Below are 10,807 nucleotides of genomic sequence, written 5' to 3' on the forward strand. Positions count from 1 at the left end.
AGAAATTGCATTTGCAAATTTTTGTGGATGTTCTTAGAAGCACATGACTATATTTAATAATTGCCAGTATATTATTTTAGTCCCCTTGCTATTTAAAGATACTACATGCTCTAGGAATAGTTCATCCCATGTCGTTCCAAACCTGCATGATACAAAAGAAGATATTTCAAAGAATGCTTCAACTGTTTTTGTCCAAATAATGAAAGTCAGATCGTTGTTTTGTATGGACAAAAAAAAAAAAAAAACCACTGAGACATCTCTGAGATCCACAAGAAAGTCATATAGGTTTGGAACAACATGAGGGTGAGTAAATGATGACAGAATTTTAATTTGGGTGAACTACACTGTTGAGCTGTTGGATTCTTGATCAAGTCTTTGTACAGTTTGTTTCGAACAGCTTCAATCCCAGAAACACCTTAACAAATTCCTTACTCTAAATAATGTTATTTGTCAAATCACTACGGCTGATCATGATTGCAAGAAGAATTTCTCCAAAGCAAGAGAACAATATTTAATTTCTTCTTCTACTTGACCAATCACACATGGATAAGTATCAATGCTTTTTTACAAATGCTCCCTGCTGTGACTGCTTCATGGAGCCAATTACAATGCATTCCACTCTGTCTCAACATGAGACTTCTATTATTTGGGAATGAAGACATGACCCCTGGTAATATCATAGGCTTTGAACAGAGCAATGCAGAAATACTCTGTTGCAAGAGTTGCAAAAGTGCTACATTCCATTAAACTGCACATGTGATGGAGAAACCTGCTTTCTCTGACAATAAAAGAAGGACATTGTTAATAATACTTCCCATGTTCGAATGCAATATTCATATTACATTTGAAAGTGCACACATTAGTTTGACTTATATATTTGATAGGGTTCTGCTTTTGTTATTAGGCAAATACTGTGAACTTGCTCAACAAACTATGCAATCCCTTGTATCACACTTAAAATATTTAAAACATTTGGAATTAGTTCTAGTTTTGAAGTTTTGATGAAAACCCCCATTCAGAGATGCTTTATGCAGTTACCAGGATACAAATCATAAAACAACTGAGAAAGTGTCACACACCATTGGCATACCTACCGTTTCCATTGTCACGATAGTCAATGCTATAAGAATAATTTGGGATGTTAATTTAAAAATCATTAGACCAGTTATGATGGGGAAAAGAAATATGAGAGAAGTAGATTGAAACTGAGACAAGAACACATATGTGTAATGTAATCACTGAAGCTTAGTTTAGGCTGCAAACACATAATAATGCAACAGAGGTCACACTTTGAAACACTGAGATCTAGAAGACAGTTTTGTAACAGTTCACTAGAGGTAATGGGGTACATTATTGATTGAAGCAATGTAAATTGTGTGTATATTAACATGTAAATGATTATACTTTATAGATCACTATGAACATTTGTTTGTTCTGAAATGAGGTGGGAGGGTATGAATAGTCATATGGGTGTTTCTTCAAACATGTTTGTGAATTGTTAGACAATTATCACCACATTTCAAATAGCATGTTATGTATCCTAAATGCATTTTCTTCGCTAATACTGCTGCATCCTTGGTAAAAAAAAAAAAATTTAATTAAATCCTACATTATTTTGAGAAAAAAAAACAAAGAATATGGATGTAAAATTGTTCATTTTGTTGGAAATCCTGCCACAACTGTGGGATAGTCAATGTTTGAAAATAGGCTATATATAAATATAATTATAAATATCAAAAAATAAATATCGAAACAGTTTATGATTATTTCACTAAAGGGTTGAAGCAAAATAAATAAAAAGTTTGCATGACAGTTTAAATGTAACATTCACATAACAAAAAAAAAAAAAAAAGGTTTCAATCAGAATCAGTCCCTAGGACATACAAATGCCTGAAGGTGAAGAAACGCATTGCAGTTTAAAATATTAGGATTCTTATTTATTTATTCATAAGTAGCCTAACATTTCTTGAATGAAACAAGAAGCATTTGAGCATGCAAAGTATTGGTGAAACATAATCTAACCTAATTCAATCGAGGTGTAGCCTAATTACTTTTTAGTCCTAATAACTTTTGCCACAAGACTCTTAGAAATAAACTAACGGGCCGCAGAGACACAGTGAGAGACTTTAAACTGACAGCCGCCAAACTACAAGCTACTAAGTTTTGTTAAAAATGGTAGAATTAATCAAATTCAGCGAGCACTCAAAAGAAAAATCTAAAATTAGTAGGCATCTGTCTTACCTGTAAGAGTTCTGAACTGGATTCAATAGCACAGCAGCCTCAAGTCAAGTTTCCCAAAGGTCACGGTCGCGCTATGCAGAGAGGGCGCGCGCACGGTCCGCTTCGCTTCAGTGATGCTTCACGGGCATCACATGTCATTCCAGACAGGTGTAGAAAGCACAGCCCACCTGTGGCTCGAGCACATAACTGGCTAAATAGATGAAAGGGGATAGAAGACAAGCAGAAACAAAATACCTTGTTAATGAGCCATTTCAATATAGCCTACTACGAACACGACTAATGTCACCATGGGCGGGAGCCGTTGTGGAATTCCTGTCCCGCATGTGAGCGGTTAAAACAATGGGAAAATGCCGATGGTCGCGCACACACCCCATAAAATTGTTTTCTCAGATGGTTTTCCATTTTCGGTCCAGCCCCTCTGGCGCCCCAGAACATTTTAAGGACTCAAACGTTCCGTTAATGTTCAGAGAGCAATGGTTTATAAAAAAATGTAGAAATGAAAATACACATATTGAGTTATGCACTTCTTACTACAGTATATAATAGGCTACATATCGAGGACAGCAAAACAATAAAAAAAAATCATTTGGGAAGTCTCATCGTGTGGAGAAAGAGTCTAGCGCCCCCTGCTGTCTGTGGCTGGATTTTGCAGCGCAGTGTTTTTTTAACCCCTTCAGATCCTGTGTGCGTGTGTGTGTGTGTGTGTGTGTTATATGGCTTCTATAACTACTAGGCAGGAGTAAGCCCACTTTTTACATTTTATGTTCTAATTTATGTTTATGGTAGCCTCATCACCTATTCTTAATAGAATCAAGTGATAATATTCAAAGTTAATTTGAAGATCTTTTAAAGCTGTAAAACAGGAATCGCAATGGATATCAGGATCAGGAACCGCATAACGTAGTTGTGTGCAGGGTTGTGAAATTAATTTTTATTATTATGATTTTATATCTTAATATGATTATTATTTGTCTGTCTTGACTGACATTATTAACCAGTTATTAGAGTATCTGATTTTAACAGTATCCTACTTAAATATTTTACTCACACTGAATGTAGGCTCAAAGATGCACTAGTCCACAACACCTAAGAGACATGCCAGTCAAAAACAAGAAACATGTTAATATGACCATAAACTGTTTTCCTTTCAACAGTGAATGTGAAATGAGTGCATACAACACACACTGATGCCTTGATGCTATATGCACACAATCATATATTTATCAAAACACACACCCACACACACACTGCAACAAACAAAATTTAACAAGAATTAAACAAGTTTGAGACTACATTTTATCATCTTACCTTTTTTCTACATTCTTATTGCATTGCTCATTATTACAGTATGTATATTGTCAACGCTACTTCACATATGATTAAACTGTAGTATGGTTAAAATATAAGATTTTTTATGTTGCTTCAGTCGTGGTGTCCAGTGGACACGTGAGTTGGCAAGGAGTTTTGCTCAGTGAAAAAAATTCAGGTCTGGCGGGGTTTAATCATAATGGTTCATGGCGCCTCCCAAAAGCACTGCAATGAATAATCTGATGGCCTGAACATTTGCCAACACACAAAGATTGGTGGCGTGCTGCTTGGCTTGTAAGTTGTGTATGTGATGAATCAGAACAGGTAGCCTATACTATACGCTTTCTCATTTGATCATTATTCATTCAAAAAGCAGTTGTTTTTTTTGGGGGGGGGGGGGGATATACAAGCATGAAGCACCAACCACACAAGTGAGAAAACACATATAGTGACATCCATATCCCCCTCCAAAACAGTTTTTCTTACCCTTGTAATGTGCATTGTGCATGTGACAACCAATTAAAAACTAATGGAAACACTGTATAATTTTTAGTTTGCGAGACCTGCCTCACAACTGTCGAGCCTGTTTTACGAGACAAAACACAGACATCCTAAGCATACGTTTATTTACATTTATTTTTACCTTTCCCTTTTGCTCTCATGTCTTCCTTGCAATGTTCTTATGGTCTTGCACACTTCCAGCAGCAGACCTTTATTGTCATTTACCCAGACTACAAGTAGGCATCTTTTAGTCTTCATTGGAAATACATTAAATACACATTTCTTTAAAAATACTAAGAAAAGAAAAAGTTTCATTAATACACAGGGGAGAGTGAGATGAAACGGTGGTTAACTTGTGGAGCAGTGCACAATTTTTAAGTTACCAGATACTGTAGCTGATTTGGGATTTGGTAAACATTTTCTGTGCTCTTTGCATGTCAAAGTAAAATTGAAGGTAAAATAGTGTGAACATAATAAAATACCTAATTAATAATTACCTAGAATCACTTAAAAAGGCACTTTTCCCAAAATCGGTGCCAGTGGTTCAGCTTTTAAAATGTATCTTTCTCATACATAATATTTTTATTTACCTTACAATGAAGAAAGAAAAAAGAAGTCGATGACTAATAGTGAACAAACTACTTGCCAGGTAAAATGAGTTACTTTTTTCAAGGGAAAATATGCATTATTTTTTATGTTCCACAAATGTCAGTTGTTGCTAGTAAAAGACATAGCACGCTTACAAAGCCAGGAAACTGCAAGGAGGAAGCGACACATCATACTTTCCTTCATTCCTGGTTGGAATGGTGAACAGATACATATGGAGACCCGTTACAAAAGTTAAAGAAATTGATTTTTTTATTTTTTTTATTCCTAAACCTTGCTCGCTTTTCGAAATTCTTCACTTAATCAAAATGTAAAACATCACAACACTATCAATATTAAACATGTTTCTTAATGGTTAATTGATATAAAAAATTAAATCTTAATTTTGTTTTTATTTATTCAATTGACAACAGGTGGCTCAGTGTTATAAATGCGTCTTAGTTTTACCACTGTCTCATTTCTCCTCACCAAGAGCACCTTAATTAAATGTAGTAAATCTTACCTCACTCTCCTCTAATCTGCAGAAGTGACTGGGGTGTGAGAAAGAGATGATTACTGATTAACTACAAAGGTGTTTTGGTCTGTAATAAGTCTATAAAGGCAAACACACACACTTCTACATGTACTGAATCACTCACAGAGCGTCACATAAAATGATAACAGAGGAAATTAAAAATTGTGAAAACAAAAACTGTGAATTGCAAATTTATTTGACATAAAACAAGCAGATAGACTGTTTGCTAAGTGTACAATGAACAGGCTTAATAAAGTAATTTCCTCTCACCTGTATTATCAGTTGAATTCTATCCAAATGAGTATAAAACCCACAAACTAAATGTAAGGGTGAACTCTGAGATGACTGGGAAAAAGTTTCCCAATCAACCTATGGCAAAGTGTCCCTATTAACCTTAATTCACCCTATATAAAAGAAACAAAACATGTTTTTCGACTTACCGACTGATAAAGTATCCCTAAATTAAACTATCCTAGAACCCTGGGAAGTAAAAAATGAATTAAATGAAATGTGTATTATTATCATTATTGTGTTGTTTTATTTCTCTTTAATTATGGTTGTGGATTGTACAGCTACCTCACCGACTCTAAATGTAAACCTCATAGTGTACATATATTAAACCATCACTGAAATTTAACCCAGGTCATTTGTACATCAAGTATCATACATGTAGAGAGAAAACAGTGTGGCTCGCAATTGTTGTAATACACCATTTTCTTGTTTATAAATGAGGGTGAACGGTCACCATCCCATCTAGCTCATCAGTGTTCAGAGCTCATTTGAGGTAAACATGGAGAGAGGTGTCTGCACATCGTCACCGGTGCTTTGAGTATGAACATTTGGCAGACTCTCATTCAGTATTTACACGTATTATGACAGTCGCCTATTTCCGCCGCTGCAGCAAGAGGACGACACATTGCCACCTCTAGCCAGAAGAGGTGGATGAGCCAGTGGGGTATGATTATTCTCTATTACAAGTCAAACACTCCTGTGGATGTAGCTGTCGTTTGAGTATTGTGATAATCAAATCCAATAGTGCAAAGTAGATTCCAAATGGTAGGTGTTAATGATCATCATCATCATGCAGTGGACACCTGGAGAAAACAGATAAATACACATCTTACTTTAAAAGAAGTTTTAAAAGCTGTTTCCAAAAAGGTAAGTGGCTATTTATCATGCACTTGGTATGTTAATATATTGTCAACTACTTATATTACCATTTAATGGTCATTAGATTGAATTATCATATGCATAAAAACTTACTTTCTGGAGAGTTTCAGGTCAAACACAGGGAATTATTGCTGTATTTACATTCACTGGAAAGCAAAGTAGACGACTGTATCCAGCTAATTAATATAATATGACGACGATGAGGGAATCCAAAAAGAAACTGAGGAACTGTACTTGTGTACTCATTCGCCATTCATAAAGTTCAAATTGAAACTAAGTTTTATATGGCAAATAAATTTACCACCATGAAAGAGCTGGAATCTTTTGAAGGCCTAATAAACATTTTAAACAACCAATTCATTTGAGATCGTTTGACTTCAAAGAGAAAGCAAACAATCAATTTATGCATAGTTTTAATGAACATGACAAAGAAGTTTAAAAACTCTTTATAAGAAAACAAATAATGTAAATACAGGAATTTAATACTTTTTACAATAGAATTACCTAAACTAGAATCATTATCCATTTTATTTAAATACAAATATAGTGTTATACTCAGTGTCCTTAAATTCTTACTAAAGTAAACACGGCAGGCAGGAAGCAACATTACTGAGAGTTGAATTATTTTTTTCATTGCGCTTTGCTAAATTGTGTTAAATGAAATGATGTTCTGAAACAGACGGGCATAAAAGTAACAGGCATCATATATAGCTCATAAGCCATATGTCATATACATACAGTACATTGTCAACTCAAATGTGTCTGTATAAGTCCAAACAACACATATTAGATATATAATACACTGAGAAAATAAAGTAAATGAAAAACTTTACATCATGATTTTTTTTTTATTTATTTTTTTAAATAATGTGGTTTGAGGGCAAAAGACTTTTGGCCCTAATCATTAAACATTTACCACAAAATGTTGGTACTAAAATGGAGGGAATGCAAAATGTAAAGATTCAGGTTTAAAACCTTCAATGGCGAACAAGGCTCACTGGTAAACAGTAAAACTAGTTATTAATTAAGAGAAGGATTAAGTGAGAACCAATTAAAATGATAGTGCTGTCAAAGTCAATCTCAACAGGTCTGAGAACTTACTGAAGGTGCTTTAAAAATTTAACATACCTTTTCTGTCTTTCTTACCTGAAAACAGAGTCACAGAGTGCTGGTGTTCACAATCAGTAATGAAGGAGACACTTTCTGGTTTTCCCCCTGAAGAATTTATTTGGCCCTTCAAGGATCTGATGTTGTGTCTCCCCAGGGAACATGAACCACACTTGCAGCTCACCGGCAAAAAACCTTACCACGGACCCTCTCGGGGGTCATCAGGTGTGGGAGGTGGTCCTGATTGTGCTTGTGACTGGACCTCTTTCCTTAATTACCATCCTGGGCAACTCCCTGGTGGTCATCTCCATCCGAGTCAACAGTCAGCTACAGACTATCAGTAACTACTTTCTTCTGAGTCTAGCAGTGGCAGACTTGATCTTGGGTACGGTGTCAATGAACCTATATACTGTATACATAATCATGGGCCGTTGGACATTGGGACATTTAGCTTGTGATCTGTGGTTGACACTTGACTACGTAGTGAGCAACGCCTCAGTAATGAACCTGCTGGTCATTAGCTTTGACCGCTATTTCTCAGTCACACGACCACTGACTTATCGAACAAAGCGAACTCCGAAGACAGCAGTGGTATTGATCGCTGTCGCATGGGTGGTGTCATTTGTGCTATGGGGGCCAGCCATCTTGTTTTGGCCTCATGTGATGGGACGACCATCGGGGGCTGAAGCTCAGACCTGTTCCATCCCGTTCTTGAAGGTACCTCCACTAACATACGGTACGGCCATCGCTGCATTCTACCTACCCGTCAGCATCATGATCATTCTGTACTGGCAAATTTATTGGGAAATTGAGAACAGAGCGAAAGGACTTGCTAGTTTAGTTGGGTCTGTGAAAAGCACTACAGGTGTTCTGGATGGGTTGGACAAACAATCAATGCACCAAACCAGTACCAAGAGCAACTTGAGTCGCTCAAAGGAAGAAAATTCCATAAAGGGACAAGGCTTTGCCAAAGGAACGTCAGTTGGGTGTTTCAATACAACGAGAAACAAAACAGCAGCAATTTTGCAGAAGTCAGCTCATGAGAGTTGCAACAGCAGCTGGAACATTGGAGATGAGGAAGATAGCACCTTGTCTTCTTCCACAGACGAGGAACATGAGCAGAACAACAAGGCAAAAGCACCTTCCTCCAATCCAGCACCAATTAAGTTGAAGGACCTGCAAAGTAGATCAGAGGATAGCAAGGCTGTGCAAGAACAATTCAACTCATCAGCTGGGCATCCCACCAGACAGTTCCACTTAAAAACACCTAGAAAGTCAGAACAAAGTATTTGCCACCAGCTCAGAGCAAAACATCGCATCAGTGCGATCATTAAAGAAAAAAAAGCAGCCCGGACGCTAAGCGCCATCTTGTTGGCTTTCATCCTCACGTGGACGCCATACAACATCATGGTTTTAGCTTCCATTTCATACTGTGTTCCTGAAAAACTCTGGCAGCTGGGATACTGGCTGTGCTACGTAAACAGCACTGTCAACCCCATGTGCTATGCCCTCTGCAATGAGTCCTTCCGGGTCACCTTCAAGGCTCTGCTACTTTGTCGGCGTGGAGATAAACGAAGGTGGGACACAAACAGCTGGAATCGCCATGCCTCTGTGAGGCAGAATAAGTCTTGTACAGTGTAATTTTTCACTTTACCATTTGTCATTCCATGGTATGGGTGCCTTTAATTGATCCAAGATCAGGATACAGTGCTTCAGTTGGCAGACAATAGTTTTTCTAAGGAACAACATAGGGTTTGGTTTTAACTCTGAATAGGCCTGAATCAACTTTTATAACTAAATTTGTGTGTGCCTCTGCTTTTACACAATATACTGTCATTGTGCCAAACTGCTTGAATTTGAATCTTGTCAGAAACTAATGAGAAGTTATTACTTAACCTGGTGGTCATAGCTCTTTGGCTACATCAAAAGCTGTAATTGTACTTTGTTCACATCAGATAAAAGACCAAAAGTAATTGTGTGTCACTTGGAATTGCATTATGTATAGATGGAATAAATAAAGAAAACCATCCAGCAGCCACTGAAAAATTATTTTGATGTCATTTTCAATGTGCTTATTAAATGGTACTTTTTAAAAATTTGCATGGAATATACATTTTGTAAATAGTCAATATTTTCGTAAATAAACACAGAAATATGTTTAGAGCAATGGTTCTCAATCACGGGGCCTCAAAAGTGTTTCATTAAAAAACGAGACAAAATCTTTCAAATAAACTAAAATTCTAACTAATTCACCTCCAAACTTCTGGAATTCTACAACTTAAGTTTATTTTAGCTATGTATTTTTATCTATGGACAAAATCTATCAAAAAGGTGGTGTACCTATTGAACGTAAATGTCCACACAATACAGACACCAAACAAGCGAACAATAAGTGATGAACAGAATACTCTAAACAAAACATGTATGGTTTGTGAAGGTTTTATTTTTCTAGAAAAAAAAAAAAATTGTACCATACACCAAAAACAAAATGAATGAATCCCCCAAAAGAAAACTAACAAACAAACAACAAAGAAAAAGGGGTAAAAACAAAACAATAAATGGCCACTTTCTCTCTAGATAAACTGTGTATTTTTTTAGAAAGATTCAGGTAAACTGATATATTTGTTATATTTTAATAATAGTTAGTTGGCTGATACCATGAAGCTAAATTATCAAATATCCCATAATCCTTTACTATGCCTGCACTGTGAAAGTACAACAGAGTGAGTTTAAGCTAAATGTTGTGCGTATGTATAAACTATGTAAGGTAAACATGCAGTAACTAAATTGAGATTGAAAAATAAAACAACGATAAGATCCTGTACATGTTATGAATGAGCAATAATTAATGTATCAGCACCTGATATAAGCCTAAACCTTTATGGAGGTCTGCCGCTATATTGAAACTGAAGACTTACAGAGTACACAGAACTCATCTCAGGTCAATTCATTTCTTCATTCAGTATACATTTACAAAGAACAGGGTTGAAAGAGCCAGCTGCATACACTGCTCTAGATTTATTCTTTAAACAAAGGAAGTTTTGGCTGGATTGCGAAATGGCAATAGAAGACAGGAAAATAGGGGAACATTTGAAGAAGGCTGTATATCTGCCTCAGCTTGCTCTAGGAAGTTAAACTAAGCTCTGGCAAATTTAGCAAATACCATACTTGCACATCTGTGTTGTATTGAATTTAGCACTGGGTCACTTGAACAAACTTCCTTCCCTCCTAGAAGTCAATCCTTTAAGTTAAAGGGACAGTTCAACCGATAAATTCTGTCATCATTTACTCACCCTCATGCCTCTCCAAGCCTGGCTTATGACTTCCTTTCTTCAGTGGAACACAAAAGATATTTTGAAT

General features: G+C 36.3%; 2 protein-coding genes across 2 annotated transcripts in view; one reads left to right on the plus strand and one right to left on the minus strand.

The window, feature by feature from the left end:
• myo1ca (myosin Ic, paralog a) overlaps positions 1-2,378 on the minus strand; it is a 26,763-nt gene extending 24,385 nt beyond the window's left edge. The window contains exon 1 of the mRNA XM_079871328.1: positions 2,242-2,378. The gene's annotated coding sequence lies outside the window, so the exon portion shown is untranslated. The remainder of the gene's footprint in view (positions 1-2,241) is intronic.
• Positions 2,379-7,609: 5,231 nt separating this feature from the next.
• chrm1b (cholinergic receptor, muscarinic 1b) lies at positions 7,610-9,088 on the plus strand (the record flags this gene model as incomplete). The annotated part of the gene is made up of 1 exon (XM_079871330.1): positions 7,610-9,088. One exon carries the CDS (start codon positions 7,610-7,612, stop codon positions 9,086-9,088), a length of 1,479 nt encoding a protein of 492 aa, XP_079727456.1.
• Positions 9,089-10,807: the final 1,719 nt, after the last annotated feature.

The sequence above is a fragment of the Squalius cephalus genome, assembly GCF_949319135.1.
Source record: "Squalius cephalus genome assembly, chromosome: 5".
NCBI classification, from domain to species: domain Eukaryota; kingdom Metazoa; phylum Chordata; class Actinopteri; order Cypriniformes; family Leuciscidae; genus Squalius; species Squalius cephalus.